Raw genomic sequence first — 26536 nt, 5'->3', positions numbered from 1 at the left:
AATAAGCTGCAACAGCCTCCAATAGGAAGTCACCGTCTTCATCCGAAAACAGTTCAGCCATCCAATTTAAAAGCGGAAAAGAACATACGTGCTCTCCCAGCACCGGATCCTCTATCACCATCAGAGGACAGCTCGGTGGGTTTTCAAGAAAGCTCTGTTCCAAGAAAGACTGTGTTGCCGCCAGTAAATTCCAGGGACCAATTAGTCCATGCATCAATGCCACAGCCATAATCCTTTCGCCAGGACAAACCAACTCGTGAGTAATGATAGGAGTCATCAGCTGATTAAAGTCGACGTCAGGAGAAACCGGTCCGCAGAGACACAAATCAATGGCCCAATCGAAATCACAGGTCAGGCAGTGAAATACAGGCTGGACACAGGTGAAGTAGGAGAATCGAAAAGATAATCCATATGCCGTGCTTAATATCGCCAACGGCATTGTGCCATAATATTCTAGCATGCGATTGCGGAACAGTGTCAGCAGCTGCAGGGCGGGAGGTTGCATAGGAGGGACATCCATATTTAAAAATGTAAAAAAGCACAAGAGCGTCCGCTGGTAATGCAAGTAAAAATGGCAATCCACGAAGCAGAGTGGAAAAAATACAATGAAAGAAAGCAGGGATGACTCCAAAGATTTTCTCAAATGAAGTCACGAGACCACTGGTAACAACTTTAAAAAAGTGCGCCAGGGCCTTTGTGGAGGATGCGTTAGAGATAGTCCGAACCATCTTGCTGAAATGGAAAGGCAAATCTGAATTGAAAAGGGTCTGCACCTCTGTACGGGTGTTCGCTATGTGAAGCACGAAAGTTTCACGGGCCGAACTCAAGGCCACCTCTCTCTGAGACAAAAGAGCTCTTATTCTTGCCATGCCGTTGAAATCTGCTCCCAAGGTTGGTATTTGTGGCGAGATTGAAAACTCCCTATGTTCATGTGTGGGAGGAAATAGAACATTTCTGCAGCAAATAACCCGTTCACTTACTGTTACGATAAAAGGAATACTTTTAATTAACCCAGAACAATCTTCATTATTGAGCATCAAATAACTACCATTTTCCAACAACTTGAACGTGGGGATGATAGCAGGAACTGGCGTGCCTTGCAACACGCAAGCCATATTTGGTCGGTGTTTGTTGCATGAACCGTGTAACTGTATGTGCCTACACATTAGTGAATGATCTGGCGTCTCAGTGCATTCCTCTCCATTCAGATAATCTTCTTGATCATCTTTGAAACATCTGTATGTGTATGGAAGCGACCAGACCTCATGAAGAAAAGCACTACCTAAAGGTTCATAACGACCTATTGGTATATATTTCATACAATTTGAAAACTTATATAAAGCAAAAGGCAGCGTTATTAAACCGTGGATAAGGCACGTTGCCAAAAAACCCGCAATCCTCTGCTGATGATGTCACTGAGCATGTCATGAATGATGTAATATGTGACATCATCAGCAGTGGATTACGGGTAATAGTATCTCTAGTTTACTCCCCTATAGCTGTCTTTCTTTTAACATAAGTGTCTGTTTCCTTCCCTTATACTTACTGTTTTTGGTTCGCTTCCGGTTCGCGTACCGGCGAGCGAACTGGGAAGCGAACTAAGAGAAATAGAGGTTGGCACAGTTCCAAATATTGTACCAATTTTTTAATAACGGGGAGGTAGTTCTGAAAAGAACTTTTTTTTAATTGTTTTTGTTGTTTTATATTTTTTTTATTATTTTTCGGAACATTTTTTTACTTTTTTTGAATTTTTCTGAACAGTTTTATATTTTTGGGGGTTTTTCTTGGAGGGGGCAATGAAAACGATTCATTGTAAAGGGCTCAACAGGAGCAACAAAACAAAAAAAGAAGTATTTATTATTTTGGGCGTTTCGTACAAACTTGCATATGATAGTCAATAGCTCTGTTGATCAGAGTGATGCTTCTTTCTCCGTAGGAAATGAATCCATCGCAAAATACGCAGATGTGTTTTACTTCACCAAATTTCATTTGTATATTTGGCACCATCTCCCTGCCCTCTGGTCCCGTTACTTCCGGTACAACAGATCTTCTGGCCATAATAGGGAGATTATCTAGGTCGTTCCGAAACTGTGCAGCACTGTAGTTGTTAGGATGCCACCTAGTCATATGGCGATGCATTGTGTAGTTTCCGAAACTGTATTTTTTCTCGGTTCCTCTGGACAGTCTATCTTGACATATAAGGCAAGTTACGTATCTTGCATTTACTTTTTTCTGACCTTTGGGAATTTTAAAAAATTGCCAAATGAAGTTTTCTTTCCGGTGAGACGTCCTGGGCTGCTCAGGCAAAAACTGCCTCTCTTCGTGCTCGTCGTCCTGTTCCTCTTCTTCCTCTTCTTGTTGAATTATAACTTGAGCAGGTGGTCCACTCTTCCTTGGATGTGGTGGAGGTGGTGGGGAAGCACCAGCTGAAGCTACTAAAGAAGCCATTGCTCAGTGATCACAAAGGGTCTTTCTCTCACAATGATGAAAGTCAGAGTGAGGAAAGAAGGAGGGATTTTCATCATTTGGGAAAAACAAGAGTTCTCAACCAATGAAAAGTGTTCATTTTAGATTATATGACCTAGTCTTACATAATTAGGAAACCAAAAGTGAAATGAACCAATGAAAAGTGTTATTACCAAGTCACATGACCTGCTGTGTTTACGTTAAGCGCTTTGCAGGGCCTCCCGGTTTGCTTCCAGAAACCTGCGCTTTGCGACTCGCTTCGCGTACCAGTTCGCTAACGTAGCACGTCATATGACGTATCACGCGACAACGCGAAACGTCATGCGGACGGGAGGCGTCACAATGTTGTTTTCTAACGCGGCAGTTGCGGTAAAGAAACGTTTACCGGCTCGCGGTCTATTTCGCGGCATCAAGGTCAGCTAACGGGAAGCTTCCCGATTCGCGAAGCGGGAACGAAGAAAAAAACATATTTAAAAAAAAAATTTACAGCTACAGATATTAGCTGTTAAAAAACCAATGAAATTCACTGAAAAAACCATAGGTTATAGACCATATATAGTTAGGAATTAGCATTTACAAAACCTTGAAAATTCACTGAAAAAACCATAGGTTATAGACCATATATAGTTAGGAATTAGCATTTACAAAACCTTATTTTACTCACACAAAACCATTGAAATTCCATATATAGTTAGTTGCACTAACTATATATCGCGCACCCGCAATCCACTGCTGATGATGTCACATATTACATCATTCATGACATGGTCAGTGACATCACTGATGACATCACTGATGACATCTCAAATGACATCACTGATGACATGACTGATGACATCTCATTTGACATCAATGACCACATCACTGATGATATCATTCATGTGACAATACAATGCATCTCCTCACATTTTAATATAACCTCTGTTTCACCCAGTGTTAAATACAGAGTATAATTTTTGAAACCATTGACACACCAATACTAGTTACTACATACGCACTCACTGATTCCTACGTCTACACACACCTTCACTCATTCACCCATACAATCATTCATACATACAATCACTCATCTTTACAACACTATCATATGCACTCATACACCTATACAGACAGTCACAGTCTGCCACTCATCCATGGAGTTACTCACTCACCTAGTCAGTCATGTAAAGAATCAATGACACTTCCATTTTCTTGTCTATACAGTTAAACATAGAGCACCTTACATTTTCAAACATATACTAACACATACTTACCTTCTTATACAATCATTGATACAAGTACACATTGATCTGCACAGAGTCACACACCTCCCAGCCAGCCACACACACACTCAGTCTCCCATACAAATACTTGGGCAATCAATCTCAATAACCCATATAGTTACTCATACAGCTACTGATCAACACATGCAGCAGTTTACAGAACAACAGACATAATGATGCACAAATTAAGACAGTTTAGTCACTAACCCATGCACTCAGTGAGACACATTTAATCACTCACTCATACAGTTAGTCATGCACCTACTAAATCCTTCGTCCAGACACTTACACATCCACTCAATCTTCAATATGTAAGACATATTTAAACTTTACAGAAACAAAAAAATCACTGGATGTTGTTATCAGTCATGTCATCAGTGATGTCATTTGAGATGTCATCAGTGATGTCATCAGTGATGTCACTGACCATGTCATGAATGATGTAATATGTGACATCATCAGCAGTGGATTGCGGGTGCGCGATATATAGTTAGTGCAACTAACTATATATGGAATTTCAATGGTTTTGTGTGAGTAAAATAAGGTTTTGTAAATGCTAATTCCTAACTATATATGGTCTATAACCTATGGTTTTTTCAGTGAATATATATATATATATATATATATATATATATATATATATATATATATATATATATATATATATATATATATATATATATATATATATATATATATATTCCCCAAGACCTCTCCTCACGGAGAGAAATGAGCCGCACACATCACAGGTAGGATTTCACCATTTATTTCACCATTCACAAAAGCTCCACAGTCCTTATGCATTTCGGCCGCATCGGCCTTCTTCAGAGGAGGAGCTTGACACATCCAATGGCCTCCCGAACACACTTGGACCCGGTAATTGCTCACAATAATTACCCTCAGGTAGGTGCCCTATTGAGCTTCAGTATCGAGCATGCTGGTCCATGTAGTGCGTCTTTGGCCCCAAAATTACTTCCCTTCAGTGGGCGATGTCAGATTATTTTTATTTAATGAGGTTGTCCTGCGATCCCTTGCGCACCATTTTCGAGTGCGCTGAGGTCCAATCCAGGGGCCAGTCCCTGGTGACTACCGCTGCCCGTCTTTTGGCATTCGCCAGCATCAAAGGTGGTCCTATTTCGGGCAGAATTTGGCGCGCTTTTGCTGGGTGTGCGTCGCTCGCTATATATAAGCTTGAGGATCGTCAACCTTAAGTTTACAGTGCTATAGACTCTGTTTAGGAAACCGAAAAGTTTATGTTTGTTTTCGTTGTTAATTTAGGAACATTTGTAAAGTTGTTAGCAAAGTAAAGACGACTTGCGTATTATGTCTGGTTTATGGAGAAAGCGACAATAAAACCTTTTTTTTTAATGCAGTCCTTCTCCCCCCCAATGCATGGGCACAGTTATTCACTACCTTCTGAGAAACGTCATCTAGACCTTTTCATCTCAAACAAACAAAGTAGCTCTTATGTGCATCCATCAGCTAATTGTGAAAGGGCTATGACAGAGCTACTGAGGTTTTTTAAGTCCAACTTTTGTAAAGTCCTCTTGTAAAGTGAATTGATTATCACTTCTCTCCTTGACTTGAATGCTGGAAATAATTTCTCTTTTGACCACAATGCCTTGCTCTTTCATCTTGTTAGATTTTCTAGAGCACTCTAGACAACATGAGTAGATGTTCACGCCCCCTGTGAAATCATAGTTGTGCCTTTCTAGGGGTTTTGGCTGACATACATTTCATAGTAAAATAAGAAGTTCTTTGAGGGAAAAGAGAGTGTTTACTGTAATCTTCATTTGTTTCCATATAGGGTGAGATATGGCTTGGACCTTTTCTTTATCCTTGGAATTCTGTATCTAGACAAGTAATAAGATTTTTTGGCTGCTGAGCTTTGAAAATGTACACCAAGAACAAACAAATCTTGCTAACCGTGGGCACAACACCACTGTATAAGTCGTTACTCATTTCCAATAGCTGATAACATTATTGTCATTATTAGGCTACAGAGTACAAAACATGCATTATATTTATTAAGTGCTTTGATAGTATGTTTATTGTCCATATATATTCATTTGAATAGAAGGTGCATGGGTAAAAGCCAATTTTGCTCTAGGAGTTATCATGTTGTTCAGCTGAATTCTCATGTTATTTTTATGGGTGAGCGTAACTCGCGGAATTCCACTCAGCAGAATTCTGCAGAGTGACATGAATACTTCACGAGGGGGCCTATTACCAAGATTAAGCGATAAGTATCGCTTAACACGGTTAGCGGCAATATTATTATCGCGGAGCTCCGCCGATTTTTATCGCAGATAAACCTTGCTATTATCAAGATTTATCTCAAAAGCAATAAAAATCGGCCGTAATGCATGAATATCGCTGAAAAGTCAGCGATATTCATGCATTACTGAGCTAATGCTCTTAGCCATGTTATCAACCTACCATTGGATAACATGGCTAAGAACTGCTCTGGGCAGGCGTTAGCTTTTGGAGATATTTGCGCTTAGCGCGAATATTTCCAAAAGTACGCCTTTGTAGGTAATAGGAGATAGCGATGTTAGCGACTGTTTACAGTCGCTAACATCTTGGCACGGCCACTTTGCATGTCATTAGCGATCAATATCACTGACATGCAAAGTGGGCCCCAAGATGATCGCTATCTCCTACTAGCTGTCGCTAACTGGTGTTAGCGACAGCTAGGTAATAGGGCGATAATATTATCGCCGCTTTAGCGGGAAAAATTCCCGCTAAAGCAGCGATAAGGCCCATGGTAATATGCCCCGAGATTCTGCCGAATTTAGTGAACGGGTGGAAATTGGCATGTCACGCTGCATGTGCCGATTTATAGTACTGGGAGCTTGTTCAGCACTGCAAAATAAGCGCAAATAGCACTACACAGCATACCAGAGGGTGGTGCTTGTTTGCTGACGCTCTAGTAGATTTTCTACTCGAGCAGCAGCTTTTTCACCATGAAAAGTCATAACTGTCCTTGAATGCCCACATTGAGAAAATCTCAATAGGTGCCCTCTTAGTGCCTGAAAATCACACTAGGGGATAGCAATTCTCACTCATGTTTTCCAACTGTAAGCGTGAGAAAAAACTCGACCATGCAGTGGTTGGCTGAGTTTTGCCGGAATTTCACGTTACAGATGTAAATCATGGATCAGTCAAAACTCCACAAACTCCAGCAGTGGAGGGGAATTTATTGCCCAGCCCTAGTTATTTCTCTCTCCTTTCATGAAAAAAACAAGGTTGATTGTCCTCAAACCAAACTACTTTGAAGATGTATAATAGCTGTTGGAGCAATTGGGACATCGGTGGCATTAAAGGCAGCAGGGCAGCTCCAACTTGAGTCATCTAAAGCAATCTGTGGCTGTTTGTCCCATAGCTTCCTACCCAACAAATGCATAAGCAGGGCACTGGAATTCTCAGATTCTATGGCCATGGCATTTTTGGATTAAATAAGGATTTGAGCATTTTCCACATAATCCATTATCTGACGCATACTCTGCAGATTTTAACAAAAACAAACTTTGCTTCTCGCTCAAATGGATCAAAAGTTACTAAAAAATTGTTGATATGCATTTATGTGTGTTAAAAGACACTTTGTAAAGTCTAACCGGTCATTTTTCAGTTGCCTATTTATGTATTTGGTTGTTAAATTGATACTAATGGGGTTAAATCTTTGCCCAGACAGCATTATCATGTGTGCAAATGTCAAAATAATGAAATAATACTATCAAAAAATTTGCAGCATTATTCGCCTTTTCTTGCTGCATTATCTAGTCAACCCTGCCGCATAATTGATGCTCCCCTGCCACATAATTTTAGTGGCCCTGGATATTAGTATGCCTTGTTTCCTAAACAGGCCTGCAAACTGTATATATATATGTATATATATATATATATATATATTGTTGGAACTGGCCCTTCTTGCAGGGTCATCCTCAAACTTTTTGCTTCTTCCTCCCTTATTTTTCCTGACCCGTGGCTGTTGGCAATAGGACTCTGCGCACTTTACCACTGCTGATCAGTGCTTAAGTGCATATGCTCTATGTGTAAATTGTTATTGTGATTGGATATACATGATGGGCATATTTGTATCGCCTAGAAGTCCCTAGTAAAGTGCACTGGGTGTGCCAGGGCTGGTGATGACAAATGCTACTAGTGGGCCTGCAGCACTGATTGTGCCACCCACAGGAGTAGCTCTAAAATGGTGTCTCAGGCCTGCCACTGCAGTGCCTGTGTGCAGTTTAGAAACTGCCATGTCCTCCTGGTCTATGTCCCCACTGACCAGGCCTAACCCTTCCCTTTTCATGCACATTCGTCACCCCTATGGAAGGCCCAAGGTACCCCCCTGGGCAGGGTGCAGTGTATGTAAAAGGTAGAGCATGTACTAGTGCAGGTGACATGCTCTGATAGTGAATGGCAGCCATTTTCGTTTTTCACTATTGTAAGGCTATCTTGCTCCATAGATTAACATGGGGGATGCTGGCTACAGTGGCTTCCAGCATTTCTTCCCATAGGAACAAGATAGGACATAAGTATCTAGTATCCCTGAACTCAGAATTTAATAACACATCTTTTAGGAAAGATTGTTTTTAAATCCTGTGTTTGAGAACAGCACTTTTAGAAAGTTGCTGTTCTCTTGTCTGACCTTTCTGTGTGCCTTGGCCTGTTTGTGGATTGACTGTCTGGTTTGAGAGTGACAGGGGCTGGGGATTCCCCAGGAGGCTGGCTGAGTCAGTCCTAGGCTGAATGACTGCATTTCCAACTGGAGTGGTGGGAGGAGTTAGCACCTGGGCCTGAATAGGGCTGTGCCTGCCTTCCACAATGCTGGCTCCACCTTCTGCTGGGCGGCTGATGACCCTGCCCCTCACTCTGAAAGGAAAGAAGAAGTCAGGCAAACAAAGTGCTCAAGCAATACCCAGAACTGGTTCAGACCGGGCTCAGGGCCCACTTGCACAAAGAGAACAAAGACTTTTAGGGGTATAAGTACAGGACCCCTGACAACAGAAAATTAGATCATCCTGGAATCAAGAAGGAACCTCTGCCAAGGAGAAAGCTGACTCTGAAGAAGGAAGACTGTCCTGCTGTTGCTCTGCTGGACTGACCTGCTGTTGCTTTGCTGCCAAGGAGAGGGAAAGGACTTTGCTAGTGTGCTGTGTCCCCTGTCTTGAAGGAATCTCCAAGAGACTGAGAAGAGCTGGCTCCCTGTTCTGAAGTCCCAGGAACAAAAGGACTTCACCCCCAGCTTCCCTGAACTCTGCTGAGAGAGTTCTGTCCTTGCTACAGTGCTTGATCCAGTTGTGGGGCCTCTGGAAGTTGTACCTGTGCTGAGAAGCTTGAAACTAAGCTTTAGAGACTTTTACATTTGAAAAGTGTTGCATCGCTCGCTTGCGGAGCGCATCCCCGACAGTGCGAGAAGATTCCCGCCGCTACGAAGGTTGAGATCGTCGCAGCGTCTGTTGCCGCTGCCAGAGCCGTCGCATCCTTCGTTTGCGGGACGCACCAGACCGGTGCGGGAAAGTCGAACATCACTGCGAGTGCCGTCGCAGAGCCTGTCGTCGCTGGGTGATATCGCCGCACCGCTTGCTTGCGGACCGCATCACGTCGCTGCGAGCATCGTCGCAGAGCCATGGCATCGAGGAGCTGCAAGAGAGAGGATCACCGCTGGATCGCGCATCATCACCCCGGAGATCATCGCAACTCCAATAATCGTCGCATCGTGCCTTTTGCGAGAACAAACTTCCTACGGACCTCCGCACTGGAATCCATACAAGTGTCCTTCCTCCCCATACTGACCGGATTCGTCGCAACATGCCCGCTGCTGCAGCGGGGCTGTCGCAAACGCCTCCCCAGGGTCTCAGGAGAAATGCATCGCTTGTTTTCCACCGCACCAGCTTCTGCTTTTGGAACTTTGTCACAACTAAAAGGTACTGTGAGTAAACATGACGCAACTGTGAACTTTTCACGCATCTGTGGATTATTTTATCGCAACCTGAAGAATTTTATCGCAAAGCTTAAGAACTCTTTTGAAACCATATTCTTGAACTGTGTATGTTGGATTTTTGTCGTTTTAGTCTTGTGTAGTTTAGATTAAATACCTTTGTTTTTCTAAACTGTTGTGGAGTCAGTATGTGGTGTTTTCACTGTGTTACTGTGAGTGTTGGTACAAATACTTTACACATTGCCTCTGGTTAGCCTAGACTGCTCGTGCCAAGCTACCTAGAGGGTGACCAGGGGTTATCTCAGAGGGTTTCCTCCTTACCCTGACTAGAAGCAAGGGTCCCTATTTGGACAGTGGTACCTACCCCTGCCAACTAGAGACCCCCAGTTCTAACATATATGAATTTCAAGTACGAAATGTGTTGATTCTTTAGAAAGAAGTAAACACTCATTATGACATTACCTTTACAAGTTAAGGATTTAGGCAGATAACGTTTTTCAGAATTTCATTGTGCAGAACACGTTGCCCGGTTCCACAACATTTACATTTCATCCTTAAACTACTGCTACGATTTTACTGCTTACTGCAATGGTTTACTTTAATTTATTCTGTGCTAAAATGGCTTACAGCAATGGCTCTAAAAATACCAGTTTCGATTTCTTCCGTGTTTGTGCACTTATGACAAAAGGCTGCCAGAACTCGCAACAACAATCCCTGTCAGGCACTGACATTGCTACAAGCCCAATATGTATTAGCTCCTGATAAGCTGCAGGAGATGCATGGGTCATAATGTGTCTGATCCTTCAGCCCAGAATTGGGACCTTGGGCGATACCTGCGTTGGCCAAATTGTTTGAAATAGCTAACCTCATCTTTGAAGATGGAAAGATGCTCCATTCCATCCCCTACGATTCGAAACTTAAGTATTCTTCGCACATAATACACTCATTCAATACATGTATACAGAATTGTATCTGCCATCTTAAACTATATCAAACAATGTTCTTGAGGGTGGGTGATTATCCGAATTAAACTCCCTTGATTATGGGAAATCCTGCGCTTACGAACCCCATAATTCTATGTCTGACAGGTTATTCCCCATTTTGAGGAGCTTCACTTATAATCCCTGTTAGCTCACATTGAGTTACTGCCCAGTACTGTTAATGAAGACCAGAGAATGTCCCCGCAGAATTAATGAGGGAACAAATACTGACCACTTTAAATCAGTAAATCTGGCAGTCATAAAAATTATATATTTTTTTAAACCTCACAGATTCATATCTTCCAAATTGTTCCTTACAATGTTTAGGGGGAACAGCAAATGGAAAAGTCAAAAAATCCCTTAGCGTCCCAAAATTTGGGAACGTCCTTGGAGATGGAATCACATAGTTGCAGCAAAAACAAAATCCCACGCCACCACTCAATGGTGTAATCAACTAATAAGTGTGAAGATGACAGCTGATCACATATTTGGGACCACACACCACAATTCAGAGGAGCAGTGGCAGCTTTATAAGGAACCCTCCTTCTCTAGACCACAACATTCTTTATGAAAATTGAGAAAGTCTACACCCAATGTGCACACGTAGCCACAGTTACATAGGCCTAACAGATGCGACGGTAGGGCAGTGGTTCACTAAACAAGACAAAGTCATAGTCCTTGATCAGTGGCGTAGGAAGGGGGGTTGCGGTGTGTGTGGGCCGCCCTGGGTGTCATCCCTGTGGGGGGTGACAAAATTTTACTCATGTGGGTGACAAAATGACAAAATTCCATTCCCCCAGCTCTCACCTGCCGTCTCCAATGTGGCACCGTCGCAGGGCGGCAAACCATGGAGTCGTGCCACGGGGCCGCAAATGCAGGTACGGCCCCAGGCTGTCTCAGGTCTAGCTACGCCACTGTCCTTGGTAAGTACGTGGGCGCAGAAAACATCTTCAACTCTGACCAGTTCTCTTAGAAGCTATGCCAGCCAGACTTCAGACTCTCAGGCGTTAGTGAACAAGGGCCATGTGTCACTGTACCGCATCTTCCCAGCATGATCATGAAGGGTGAGCTGATTGCTGCAATCTAGACCTTCCACATGCTACTGTAGGGTACATGCCACTACAGCAAGAAGCGCAGGAGAGCGGCCGATGCATGCTGACATCTCTCCACCTTCTGCCACTTCATTAGCTCTTCTTTGGTGTGCAAGGTCTTTCATTGAAAAGTCAGCTTTACCTCCAAAATGAAATGAGATCCTTTAAACCTTGACGGCCCTTTGTTCTTCAGATCTGTGCTCTTAGAGGTTCTTCACTTCACATGATGTAAAGTTTCGTCTTGGATGTCATCCACACTGTGGAATTCCTTGCCTTTGATCATTCAACCTACCCTCGCCTTTAATATTTACTGTCTGGTCTCAAAGACCTTCTACACTGCAGAGAAAGGGTATATTTATACCTTGCAAGACTTGAGCTCCTTGAACTGTAAGAATAAAGCTCTCCACAATTGAGAATATCTGAAAGCACAGAACAATCTGCTCATATAAACAGAAAGATAGACACACACATTAATGCCAAATCAAAAGATTTTAGCACAAGTTCATTGCGTGCATGATCCAGTGGTTGGTTGTCTACTGCAAATGTTGCTTTTTTGTGGGTACTTCACATTTTTCCCCATTCTCAAATCACAGCTTGTAAAAACCTAGAAATCTACACTCCAGGGTTGTCACTTACACTTACTATACATTAATCTTACTTCCAATAACAAATTATTGCATATTTTTCACTACCTGAAATATCTGCATGAGTAAATGTTCCAAAAATGTGCATATGATACACAATATTGTTTTATCCATTGGCAAATATTTTCATATAGAGCTATCTCTTCCATTAGATTGCTATTAAATATAGGAGTGTTTACTTTCCTTTCCCATTCTACCACAACCTTTAAAAAAGAGATGATTTACCTATTTTTCATGTGCTGGAATCTATCCACAGATTTCTTGTGAATACCCACATAGCCACAGTAGGACTGAGACAGAATATCGCCCGGGGCATTAAAATAAAAGTGGCCATCATTAGTGAACTAGATAGCCAAAAAAGTGGCCCATGTTTGCAAATCGGGGCAGTTTTGAACTTGAAAAGACAAGACGGTCAAGTGTGCAATATATGGAAAACTACATGGATTTGAGCTGACTGCAAGCAATGTTTGTTATAATACCAGGGAAATCAACAGTAAAAACCAGAGCATAAAACAGGCCCACAAACTGACTTGTCACTCCAGCCTAATATGCCTTTCTTTGCCTGATTGCCCAACAGACCACTCCGACCATGCACGTAATTATTCATAAATGTTCATACTCTTCATACTCCCTGGCCTTGTCCACTGTAATGACAATTTCCCTCTCCAAACCTAAATTTAAAGTTTTGCAGAATTTACCACACAGGTGTATTTTCTGCCATCATAAGTGCACTAAGGACTAGATCAATCTAGACTCCCTGTATTTGGACAGTTGTACTTGTGTGTAGCAGAACTCTGTGAATCAAGAAAACGATTGAGGCTGATGTACAGATATTTTCTCTAGGGCATTCCTAAAAAGGTATTTCCAAAGCATTTCATGAAAGCAGCTATTTAGATGTCTCTCTCTCCACATTGATCTTTGAATCATTCTCAATAAATATGAGTTGCCTTCGGCAGCTCTTAATTTTCTCTGTAGCAGACATTTGTAAATCGGGTTCTGGGGACAGAGCACAACAATGCTTGTTCCAAACACTTTTCGCCACTATATCATGAAAACGGAATTATGAGATAGTAACATAGGACAAGAACGTTTTGAGTACATTTGGAGTGTTGCATTATGGTGTGGTGATGTGTTCTGTTTTTTTGTGCTACTTTATTTATGTGCTGATTTATTGTAAAGTAATATTGTGTTATATTTTGATTGGTGTGGTATGTTCTTTTTGGGTTGTTTTGTCTTCTTCCCTGTTAGGTTGTAAGTAGCTGTGTTGCTTTCTATAGGTTGATTATAATGTTCTGTTGTTTACTTTAGATATGTCAACAAATGTTGCTATGTTCGAAGGCAAAAGCAGCACAGGCCTTGAAAGTTACTGTGACAGGCCACCATTTTCAACTGTCTAAGATAGCAAAATAGCACTGTTCCAACACTTCAGCTACCGACAAGCAAGTCAGTTCAGTTCAAAAAGCTTTATTCAGTTTGCACGGCACAACCATATAAGCAGGCAAAATTTTTAAAACAGCAACATCATAATTATTTCACATCCTCGTTAAAAAACATCATATACACATTTCAAAGTGACTTATGCTCTATAATATAGTATGTGGAAATTTACGTAGGGAAAGTACCTTATCTAATCAACAATAATGCTGCTGGTACGGTGGTGATGATTTCGCAACTACGCGGGGTCGACCTCAGGGATGTAGACCCGAACGCTGTGTATCGTCATTATGTGCATCCGCCCTGCCGGCGAGTCGATGTAGGCAGCTGGGCTGTGTTTCACGATGATCTACCGCACAATAAAAATGTTTGATTCTAATCAACAATACATGATGTATTATATCACATTTTATCAACTTCAATATAAAAATTACATTTGATTTGAACTGCATAAAATAACAAATATTCTCAACAGGCTATGCAAATATGCAATAAAGTGTCTTATGCCAGCAATAATAATTCATAAAATTAAAACATAATATCTAAAACAAGCTCCATCTAAAACAGACTCAATCTGGGGTGCTGTAATGGAATAGGACTCCTAAAGTACTATTGTGGCTAATGCAAGGTAATTCATAATATTATTGCTTTTCTGGTAGCTATACATTGTAATATATAAATTGCAACATGGAAGCAAATGTACGGGCTTTCCAAAGAACAAATTAACTTCATAGCATTGGTAGTGGATCGGACTTTAAACTTTAAAAGGATAGGTTTTAAATAATACTTCCTTAAAAATGTATAAAATTTGCAAAACAGTAAAAAATGGCAGCAACTTTGTTTAGATGTATTGTCACATGGACATTTCAGATCGGATGTATTTTTCATGGTGGGAAAAGCTACAAGGTGGTGGGCAATCCCCAATCTGAGAAGAGTCAAGACGAAACAGTGAGATCGTCTTGTCACTGCTGCCAAATAGGCCTGGAATCCTTTATTAAGATCCAATTGTTGGTAGAACACTACTGTTGGTTGAGCTTCTAGCAGTGTACTACGGGCCGTCCTTTTATGTGCCAGAAAAGTTGTCTTTAACTCTTTCTTTGGGATTTGGACCACATAGTCTGGCTCCTGATAAATATTAAAATCAAATAGGGCTTTAAACCAATGGTTAATGTAACTTAACCATGGAATTCGGGAACAATGGTCCATCTTTAATCAGTCCTTAATTATGGACTGAGTGAACTCTGTTTCAGATTTGGACCAGATGGATCGCCACAAAAGGAGGGGTCATAGAGCTGCCAGGTCAGAGATATAATTTATGCCAACTTCTTGATGGACTAATTCAGTGGAGGCTGACACAGGTACACACAATAACCATTTAAGGAAATTATTTTCCTCCTGCTGGATCAGTTTATTATGACAATGGCCCCATACACCAGCCCCGTAGAGGGCGGAGGAGACACACCTGGCATTATATATGGTTACCATATCTTTTAATCTGCGATCCGCAAGTTTGGTAGCGAATCTAAAAATACCATTCGTACTCCTTGTCATCTTTAATTGTACGTTATTATATACACTGGACCAATCCCCGTTTCCACCAAACGTAATACCTAAGTAGCAGTATGACTTAACCGTTTGTATTTTGGTTCTGTCCAAGAAAAGAGACCTTGTTAAATTATTTTTCTTACCGCATGACATAATGAATGTTTTCTATGTATTAATTAAAAGTTTCCTACCATTAATAAAATCAGTAAAACTGTTAATAAGCCGCTGAAGGCCTACCGGTGTGCGTGAAATTAAAACAGCATCATCGGCATATAACAGGATTGGTACAGACTTCCCCTCTATCCTCGGGGCATCTGCCGGGATCTGTCCTAGAACCTCATCAATTTCATTAATAAAAAGTGATGCCTCTCCTTACATCAAAAAAAGGGGTTCGCTCTCCAGTTGGCCCGTATCTTACACTACTCGACAATCTCTCGTAAACTCTTGCCAAGAAATATACAATCTCTCTTGGGCCCCAGATTCGAGAAGCGTGGACCACAAAAGTGTGTGGTCCACTAAGTCAAAAGCGCTGCTCAGATCTGCAAAGCATAAAAACAGGTTGCCCTCCTTTACTGTTGTATATTTGCTAACGAGTAGATCAAGGTTCACGCATTGTTCTAATGTGCCTAGGCCCTTCCTAAATCAATATTGGACAGAGATAAAATCTTGTTGTCTGAAGCCCAGGTTTCCAATCTATTTAATAAGATCCTGCTCATGACCTTTATAGAAGAATCTAGCAGGGATATCGGGCGATAGTTACAAGCTTCGGAGCGAGATCCCTTTTTAAAGAGGGGGACTATTAATGACTGTCCCCACGACAGGGGGAAGTCTCCTGTTGCAGCGGCCTTAAAAACCCTTGTTAAAATTGGGGCCCATAAATCCATTTCATCTTTATATAAATCAATGGGTACCCCATCAGGTCCTGGTGCCTTACCCCCTTTACTTTCAGCTATTCCATCCTGTACTTCATCTACGCTAATAAGTAGGGGTAATGTAGGCCACGTAAAACTATCATTCAGGTTTAGAGATAAAACCTCCCTATTCGGGTTAAAAATATTCGAAAAATGCTCAATCCGCGCTGTACAATTTACATATGAAGTCAGTTCTGGTGTACAATCACTTTTTAAGGAAGTACTATTTACTGTTTCCTAGAACATTTTGCTATTCTTGGTCTCAGCTGCCAATGCTAAATTATCCCATGCCTTGGTTTGAAGCTCCCTTTTCCGAGCCTCTATAGCTTCCCTGTATATGAGGCGTAAATCATGGATATGTAAGTGATTACGGGGTTTAGAACTTAAGGCTAATTTCAAATTTCGTAATGCCTGTGTACACTTTTGATCAAACCATCCTACTTTAACTTGTTTGGGACCTTTAGTATTTCTAGTTAAAATACTTTTAATTATCTTATTAATCTCTGTAAACACGTTAGGCAATGTATGTGGGTATATGTCTTCACTGAGACAGTGGTCTATTTCTTTCCAACATTTAGTAACCACCTCCCTTTGGATCTTTGCGGGATCCACTCCATCCCATTTAATTCTCATGCCATTTGGCCTTACTGGGGTTATATCTGAAATGCATTCATCGATATTAGATACTTTGTCTCCCCAGTTTAACAATGAGATGGAAATACTATTATGGTCACTGACCACCTGTTCAGAGATCCACAAGTTTGCATAAAAACTGTTACTTGAGACTAGAATATGGTCTATATTACTATCCGCATTCCGACCAGTAAAAGTTGGACATTTAATGTTGCCTATTGTCATAGTGCAGTTAAGTAATTCTAGATCATATTTTACCATCATCGTATTTAACAGCAAACCATACTCACAGTGAGGAAAATGTGAATGTATATTATCATCTTCGGAATAATTTGTCCTCAAAAACCCACATGTATTGGCCAGCGGACAAGCTTGAATATTAAAGTCACCAGCCCATATAATAATTGCTAGTTTGTTAGTTAAAGCCAGAACCCTATCAATTTCTTTTCCTAAGGCCTGTAATGGGGCCCCCGCCCACTATTAAAAATATTAATATAGTAGTAAATTACAATAAGATCCTTGCCCCTATTAAACTCAAGCCTCATTACCTGGCTATAGGTGTCAATTGACGTGCAGCTTTTAATTTTACACCCAACTAATTTATTTGAGACAAGTAGCAGGAGACCGCCCTTAGCTCTTCCTGCTGTCGAGGTAGTTGCACTTAGCCAGTGCGAGGTATAACCCTCCACAAAGACTGGTTCTTTGCTCCAAGTTTCTTGTAAGCAGATAATATCAGTACCTGCCGAAATAAAATCCCTCCAAAAGGGGGTGTCTAGCTTCTTCCCCAGGCCTGCTATGTTCCAGGTAACAAAACTGTAGCCTACATCTCCTGTAGCATTTATTGGTAAACTCTGTATATTATGATTCCTGTTGACAACTGGGTTCATTCGTTCCTCAAGGGGTACTAATCCAGTAGGTGATTCTCCCCCGGGACAGGTAAGATGTGGATCACTTTCCTCGTCAATCTGGCCATGATTTTGTTGAAAAATGTGTTCACTAGTTATACCACTAACAAGTGGGCTAGTCTATTTCCCATTCCTGTGCGGTTTGTTTCCCGTTGTTAAAACCTCACAACCCGGGAGTCAATCATTATCTTCCATTGAGCTTAAAACATTATATCTATTGTAAAGTGATATAGGGAAACATGGTGGAGCACCCACTAGCAATGAGCTTTTGTCTAAATTAGGGTAGTGTGAATATGAACCAAAAGCAGTATTTCTCTCAATTAATTGTCTATAGAAGTAACCCAAAGGTAGAAGGGTTGTGTTATAGTCCCTACAAGAGGTAAGTGGGGCATTTTGTAAAGTATTTTGCGCCCATCTGGGGGACTTGAAATTAATAATAATGCAATCTCCCTCAAATTTTTTAGCTAGGGGGCTGATCCATCCCACCCTTTGGGTTAAAATTATCTGATCGGCCTCTACTGTAGGGAAACCACAATTTTGAGACAGCCAATATAATGTTTTATTTTTTGATATGTCATGGGTTTCTCTCTGATCTCCCCTTAATTTGGGTACATTTGTGAGGATAGCCACATATGCCCCACATTCAGACGGCAAGTTGATAACTGCGGAAATTTTGTTTACACTAGCTATTAAACGGTCCCCTGATCTTGCATTAGGAGATTCAACTGTCGGCCCTCTTGTCTTTGCTAGGGATTCTTTCTTTATTTTCGGTTTGTCATTTGGCACCCTAGCTGACGGTGGCATAATACTTCCCATTAAATCTGTTCTATGATTTGTGGGCTCAGTCGGTGTTTCACGTATACCACAATCAGTTGCCATACCGTTAGTCGGAGCGGGCCTACTACTGTTGGTATCCCTATTAGACAGGTCATCATCCATTGATGTAAAGACTGATTTCATTGGATTACCTGTATAAACTTTCTGGCTAACTTTTTCAAGGTACCCGCCTATTTTATGCACTTCCCTAGCTAGATTATCTATTCTCTCATGCAGTGGCCTAATTAATTCTGTTATTTTCACCATGAGTGCCTCTAAATTAAAGCTGTCCCCTGCTACCCCCGGGACTGGCTTGCTTCTCATTGATACTGTATCCCCCCGTGTGATAACTTTTTTGTCCCTTTTAACCCTTGTATTTCCTATGCCTGACGCTTTCCTTTTACATCCCTTTGTTTGTTTAGTAGGGACTGGTGAAGGGGTCTGGTTGGATAGACATGGTGTATCTGAAAGTCGCTAATTTTCTATGTCAGTTAATGGTAATACATCTGACTCATCTATTAATACAGAGGGTATGGTATCTATTAGGGGGGAGTGTTACCCAATTGAGGAGAAATCCATCTTAAGCTGCCAGATGTAGGCTCTTCTCGTAAACTGGCTTGGTCACAAAACATTGTACTAGAACCCAGTGATAAGCGTTTTTCCGTACGACTAATTTCTTCCGACAGAATATTTACTGCTTTGGTCAAATAAGTGTCTATTGTAGAACGTGTCTTTTCCAATAGGGGTTTTGCACGTCGTCTCGCCATGCCTATTAAGAATGTGCCAGCTAGTCCCAAACACTTGCACCACACTTAATACTCGACAAATAAATGTCAGTTTAAGCCTAGTTCTCAGGGTGATAATATGTAAGAAATGCCCAAATCAGTTGACTACAGTACCTTAAGTTGTCAAATACCTGTATTATCCATCTTCCTTCCAAACGTAAGGGGGGTGGCCCAGCCCGGCCTCCTCTGGCCCCGAAAGGCCCCAGACGGCCCGCCCTTTGCCCGGACTTCGCGCGTGCGGGTCCCGCGACGCGGGAGCACAGCCCTGTTTTTAAGCGCCTCCGGGCGCGGATGTGGCCGTGATGAGCGTCAGGCGCAGGTAGTGCTGGGGCCTGTAGTCTCCCCCTGCGGCCGTGCAACTGAGATGGACACCAGCGGTGGGAGAGAGCAGCGACAGAAATGCCCAGGTGAGGTCCGCAGGTCCAGGAAATGCAGCGGAGCTCTTGCAGCAGCATATGCCCCGGTATGCAGCCCCCGCTCCCCTGTAGCACAACCCCGTTTTTAAGCACCTCCGGGCGCGCATGTGGCCGTGATGAGCGTCAGGCGCAGAGAGTGCTGGGGCCTGTAGTCTCCTCCTGCGGCCGTGCAACGGAGATGGAAACCGGCGGGGGGAGAGAGCAGCGACAGAAATGCCCAGGTGAGGTCCGCAGGTCCAGGAAATGCAGCGGAGCTCTTGCAGCAGCATATGCCCCGGTATGCAGCCCCCCAGTAAGTCTTGGCGCCAGGTCTGGACTGGCCGTAGCCGGCATCGGGCATTTCCCGGGAGGCTGGAAGGGTGGAGGCGGATTTTGCAGCAGTCGGGCCAGTTTTGAAGCAGTGCTGAACTATCAGCCCCCAGTAACAAAAGCAGCAGTACTTCTGACTTGCACGCCCTCCTCCACCCCGAGTGCTGGTCCGTCATAATTGGCTGGGCTGCTTTAGGTTTTCAGTTCCCAAGAGCTTGTTTTGAAATAGAAGGAAGAAAATCTGGACTGTACAAGGGCTGATTCTGCCAGGACAACCTATTTATCAACCCTTTACACTTCTTGTAGCTTATTTTAAGACTTTTACTTATTCCATTTTATATTCAGTTACCTACAATTTAACAACATTTTCCTAGTATTTTATATGTAAAGCATTATATTGTGGTTTCTATACTATATAAGAGCATTGAAATGTTTAGCACTCCACTGAAACAATGGAGTGTTCCAGACTTATAATGGGTGGCAGAATCCCGGAGCATCAACATTCCAATGTTTAACAAAGGCCTCACAGAGCCCTAGGGGATTTCAACCCCCATCGGCTCCATGAGGCCTTTGTTTGACAAATTAGAACATTCTAGAGCCCTCAGTAGCGGCCTCTACCTGCCATTAAAGGCCTGTCCCTTGTTAAAGGCCACCTTTAGCGCAGGCCTTTAACGCTGGAGGAAACCTTTAATGGACCGTAGAGCCCGCTACGGCAGGCTCTAAGGCTACATTGGTTTTGCAAACGATTTCTATGTTTATGTTGTCTTTTTTTTGCAAGCAAGTTGCAAGTACTTTGGTTAATGATTGTTTATCTTTAGTTCTGTGCAGTGTGATCTTCTACGATCCGGAAGGATACATAGACTCCACCGACTATCCGCCTCTACCGCTGCACAGCTACCTGGAATGCACATACAACGTAACTGTTTACACTGGGTATGGAGTAGAGCTGCAGGTAAGAGTTCAAGTTTGTGATTTACAGACAAACCTGTACAGCTGATAAATAACATAACATCAATAGGCATCGTAGACATATTGGGCTTTCACTAGGCATTTACTAATGTCAAAGTAAAAGAAACATCTGAGGAATGAACACAGAGTTACTGTTTACTGAATGTTCCAATGACAAAAAAGGCAACAACGTCCAAAGTGCCCTAAAGGTGCTGGATTGTATGAAGTACAAATGACTACAGCCTTATAGATGCAACTCTGGATCTCAAATTGGTGTCACTGTTCTCCAACATATTCTGTTATTTTCTGGCTCTGCATGATGTGGGTTGATCTCATTAAGCGCAAAAGTCGAGCTCACACAAACATACACCATTTTATGAATGAATAACAATATTTTCCTCCCTTGCGTTGCCATTGTTATATGGACTACTGGAGTACTTTTGTGAAAGGGTGATATCTCTCAATGTCGCATTCATTAGATACTGCACTTACTGCTAGCCTTGCACTCTCGAGACAAAAATGCCAAAACACATCAAGTCAGACATGAATTTGTCCTGGCATCTGCAATAACAGTAAACAGCATCCGCCTTGGGTTATTTCTTTGTCTACTGATTTTTGATATAAGTGCTCAATAGCCAGAGCGCTTCTGTATTTTGAAACTGTAAGACCTAGGAGGGAAAAGACACTATTGAGTAATTGCTTTCTGCTTTTTTTAAAGAAAGTACATAGCGTAGGATTCAAAAGATGAATTTACATAAGAGCTGTACATTTTAAAAAGTGAAAAAATAAAATGTCTATACAAATCTTAAACTCATGCAACAACTGAAAAACGCAAAAGGAAGTGAACGTAGACAGCAGTGAGCTAGCAAACATGCTGAGCAATAAAATGGGCATCTGTAGAGGCCTGCCACCTCACATGGGGCCACCATTCGTCACAGAGTATAAGCTCCTTTCACAGAGTCATCCGGTGACTAGCCGATATCAAAGGGTGATAGGGAAGAGGAGCTGGACACCACTGCACAGAGCTGATTTCTAGCTCGTCTTTGGAGACTCTGAATAACCAGTGTCCATTAGGGGTTTAAAAACACTCCAGAACATCAACAACAACCTCTGCATCTCCGAAGGCCCCATGCCCACCTCACAAGGTAAAATATTTTTATAAGTTGGCAGGTCTGGATATGAAGCACGTGGAGTTGGAACAATGAAACAAAAGAAGATTTGATCGCGAGTAGGGGTTGTAGGGCCAAAGTTTAGCAGATGCACCTGCTGTGCTCAAGAACATTCCACACTCTCACCCTGAAAAGATCTAGGAAACTGTTCCTGTTTGGAAACCAGTTGGGCCATAGTAGGGTAGGGACAAGGGATCCGCATGGCAGCAGTGCTAGTGGTATACTCATATAGAGTCCCACCAAGTGACATTACAGGACTGCCTAATGAAATGTCAAAGTCGTAGCTGACCACAACTGTTTCAGAGCACCCTGAAATGTAAGGAATTTATGCAGTAAGGATTTTGTGTAGTTCCCTCCCATGCTAATGGGGATGCACGGCATCCAAAGAATTATTCTTATCTCTTTGAGTCATGAAGCCATGGTGGCCCCACATCATTTTCAGGGACCGAGGGATACCACATCCTGCCAGTCAAGTGCGGCAGAATGTGTCTGTGTCAATCAGTAGACTATGAAATCCTGGAAGAGAGACAAATGTCTACTGCCAGCTCAGAGTTGCCAGCCTCACCATCACCCATCTAATACCTACTGATCATAGCTGTTATTGTCAGGAATAGGGGTTGGCAAAATTGTTCTCTGAAAAGCAAACTAAGCAGAATCATCTTTTTTGTCCACCAATAAACCAATTTTAGAAAACTGCCAAAATCTGCTTTCTTGAACTTTGTTATGTTTTGCCTCATAGGTATTGTTTTATTGTCTTTGTTTTGTACTGAGGAGGTCAAACACCACTATAGCCGAAACACATTGACTTAAAATTTTGAGAAATTCAACAACATAAATTGCTTTTTGGATTGAGTTAGTCTTTCAGAAGGAGTAACATAATATGAGGTGCATACAGTGCATACAGCAGAGGACTTGTTTCTATTTTGACTAGCTTTGTGGACTAAAATGATCTTATAAACACCTATTATGTCTTTATTACACGGAACAAGGAACATATGGACTCAATGTAATCCTGCATTTAGCAAGAGCTTGTAATATATTGCTTGTATTTCCTTTGAGATATGTGATCATTCATTTTCTTTTGTGGTTCTGGTGTTTTATGTAAAGACTTTGAAGTATTTTAAATTAGATAGAACTGTGCATAGGTATATTGTTCGGAATTAAACTATGTTATGAATGCTCGATTTAGTCAAATTCACAATATAAAGTAGGGATAAAATTGTGGCAGAGTACCACTGGTTCAATGTATCCCTTCTTTATACCACATTTTCTCTTGCATTGTACATAGCCCAGGTTAAGTGGAAGGTTGGAATTTTAGATCCAACTTGGTGGGATCCCAACCTCCATCCCCTTTTAAACAGGCACTAGAAGGCAGGCGTCAGGATGTTTTAAAAGGAGCTGGACAAATGATGCATGTTTTTTATTGAGAAGGTCCATAAAAATTTGATATGGTCAAGAGCTATTTTCCACTACTAGTCGCCATCATTAAAAAACACATAATTCTTCATTCCCATTCACAGTTTAGCTGTCTGTGACCCTCTAAGATTGTTGAGGGTGTGATCATTCTTTAAAATATGTTGCCCTGATCCTAAGCACCATCCCACAAATATCACATGGTCAATTTATATTTCGGGCAAACATGTTAACAATCACAATTTTGTTTGATTTTAAATAAGTCAAACACAATGTGGAATTAGAGTTATATTGAACTGAGGCCACTTTGTTTTACATTTTATTTAATGCAGTTTGTTTTGAAGGGGTCATATTCATGCTCACTTACTCTATCTTCTAATAGACTTTAACACTATTGATCAAGGGAGCGCCTCTTAACAGATTTCTCTGGGCTTGTGACGTTAGCCGATGGTGACCTCCTTCTTTATGAAAGTAGTTTCGGGTTATATGCAAAACAATGCAATTCTTTCCCAATGCTTTTGCTGTCTGGAGAGGTGTGAACAACCACTCACCTCTCCAGGAAACCGATAAATTGCACCTTGGTGGCCAAACATCTCAACCATTTTCTCATTATTGGATCTACTGTATCATTTAAGGTCCCTCAAAATGAATTGTCAATCATCTGTGATGGTATACCCTTTAAGATATAAAGATCAGCATGGTTGCCCCAATGCACAGTGCAGATTGTTTCTTTCTGTAAGTCTGTACTGCCTACTAAGTCTGGGCAGTGAACTCTGCTCTGCTCGCGGAGTTAAGTGGAGCTTGCAGTGTTTCTTTCCTTGCTCACGTTTGTCAACGTGAAGTTCGCAAGCATGAGCGCTGAAAAGTCACCTCCCGGCGAGATTTTTCCTAGTTTGTGATTGCCAACATCAAGATGGCGAGTGCAAGCGTGGACAATTAACCTCTGAGTGAGATTTCTCAGCCGGGGCGGCCAGATTTCTCATTGCTAGTGGTCGCGTATCCTCGCTACCTCTCGCATTGAGAAATTGTCCATTCGCGTTGAGAAAGCTGATGCTCGAGTAAAAATCTACTCGAGTGGCAGAAAGGAAGCAGTTCCCGCTTGAACTGTGCATGTTGCAGTTTGCGATGATTGACAGTGCTGACAAGCACCTGCCACTGAAAATTACAGTGAACAGCATTTATCTAACGGCAGAGGTTTTTGTGCACTTTGTGGCGTTTGGTGGGACGAAAGTCTGCGAACTCTGCCCAGGCTTACTGCCTACGTGCAATGTATAAGTTATTTTTTTTTAACTAATTAGAAAATTCCAGGATAATTTTCTCTGTAACCTCACCTGATGTTTTCATTGACTTTCTCTTAAAAAAGGGAGATGAAATGTGCTTTTTAATTAGAAGAAAAATTCAGCCACATGAACTTGGTGTAATTTTGGTCACTCATGTTACTCTTTGATGTGGAGTACCGGCTAAATTACACCAATCGTCACATTGAAGAATTTTTATCCTGCGAGGCTCCAGAAAATGCGAGCAAGATTTGACGGCCCAGCATGATTTTCTAACATGGGAAGTTGACGCTTGAGTAGACTTCTGCCACTGTCTATCAAGGTGGCGGGCGTGATGTTATGTGCCACCCTGACAGGTGGAGTGCAGTCAACAAACTCTGAATCTCACCACAAGCTTTGTACACTATAGAGGTGATCACAGAGTTAGTTAGTTAGTTAGCTATTAGTAATACTTGTTGAGTGCAGACCATGCAAATAGAGTTGTTTAAAGGAGGTAGGGTAATGCTGTTCCACAAGAACCATCCATATTACTAAAGACTTCTTTCTTCAAAGAGCACCAAGGACAAAATCAGTGCTATATATTTTTGCATCCATTTTTGCAATTGTGCTCACTATGAATGCTCATTTGACAGTGGTAAAAAAAAGGGTAACATTATGAAAATGTATGCAAAAGAAGTGCACTTGTAGGTCCATGTGCCTTGTTATGCCTCAATCTGTACAGTATACCATAAACCAAGTACAAAAACTTAGAGTAAAACTGTTATTCGCACAAGCAGTTTTTTTAGATCAATTTAGCACCATACAAATGTATACATTGCCAATAAAATGAAAGTGAATTTGCAGCCTCTGACTCCTTAAACAAAGTTAACATCCTAGTGGACCTTTCTATTTGTAAAGGATGCAGGAACTGCAGTCTACAGTTTATTTATGTCAAATTAGAAATGCATCAGAAACGAAGCACTCAGCAGACTTTCTATGAACTCAGTATCTGCATTACCCTTCTCTTGGGGCTTGTTAAACACATTCTTTTTCGGTCATAATTCTTTTTAAAGTGATTAGACTCTCCCAAATTAAAATTCCTAAATGTCTTCCCTGTGTCAAAATCATTCATAATGCATACAGGCAAAGACTAAAAACAGCACTCTATAAGGGTTGCTGCTATGCAAATACTGAAGCAGCATGTGTGCAATGAATAATGGTCTGGAACGTGTACCGTCCAAGGGCAAACTCTAGAGCTTGCTTAGCATGATTGACTAACACTGTGTGCAACCTTAATGGTCTGCCCTGACTTGATAACAGACATGATAAAGCACCTGCCTGTGTCATTGTGATCAGATTTTTTTTCCATTTCTACTCCAACAGCATTTTCCAAGAACGTAAGTCTGCTTACTCCAACACCCTTTACATGTAGGAACCTGGGTTCTCGCTCCTGAGACGTGCTTAAAAAATAGGGTTCCCTGTCCAGAGTTGGAAGGCCACTTTCAAAGGGTAAAGTCTAGTGCAAAACAATTCATTGCACAATTACTCTAAACAACTTTTATTTCCTTCTACAACATACTTGGTTCAACTGACATACTGGCATGCA

General features: G+C 41.7%; 1 protein-coding gene across 2 annotated transcripts in view; it reads left to right on the top strand.

Moving 5' to 3' along the window:
• Positions 1-26536, top strand: part of SEZ6L (seizure related 6 homolog like) — a 1424144-nt gene that overhangs the window by 498122 nt on the left and 899486 nt on the right. For both annotated transcript variants that reach the window (XM_078667320.1, XM_078667319.1), the window contains exon 3: positions 20963-21096. In XM_078667320.1, the coding sequence (XP_078523446.1) occupies positions 20963-21096 (134 nt within the window). The remainder of the gene's footprint in view (positions 1-20962; positions 21097-26536) is intronic.

This window comes from Lissotriton helveticus, chromosome 11, assembly GCF_964261635.1.
Source record: "Lissotriton helveticus chromosome 11, aLisHel1.1, whole genome shotgun sequence".
Classification (NCBI taxonomy): domain Eukaryota; kingdom Metazoa; phylum Chordata; class Amphibia; order Caudata; family Salamandridae; genus Lissotriton; species Lissotriton helveticus.
Note: the sequence above shows the minus strand (reverse complement) of the source record. Positions and strands in the feature narration are given on the sequence as shown.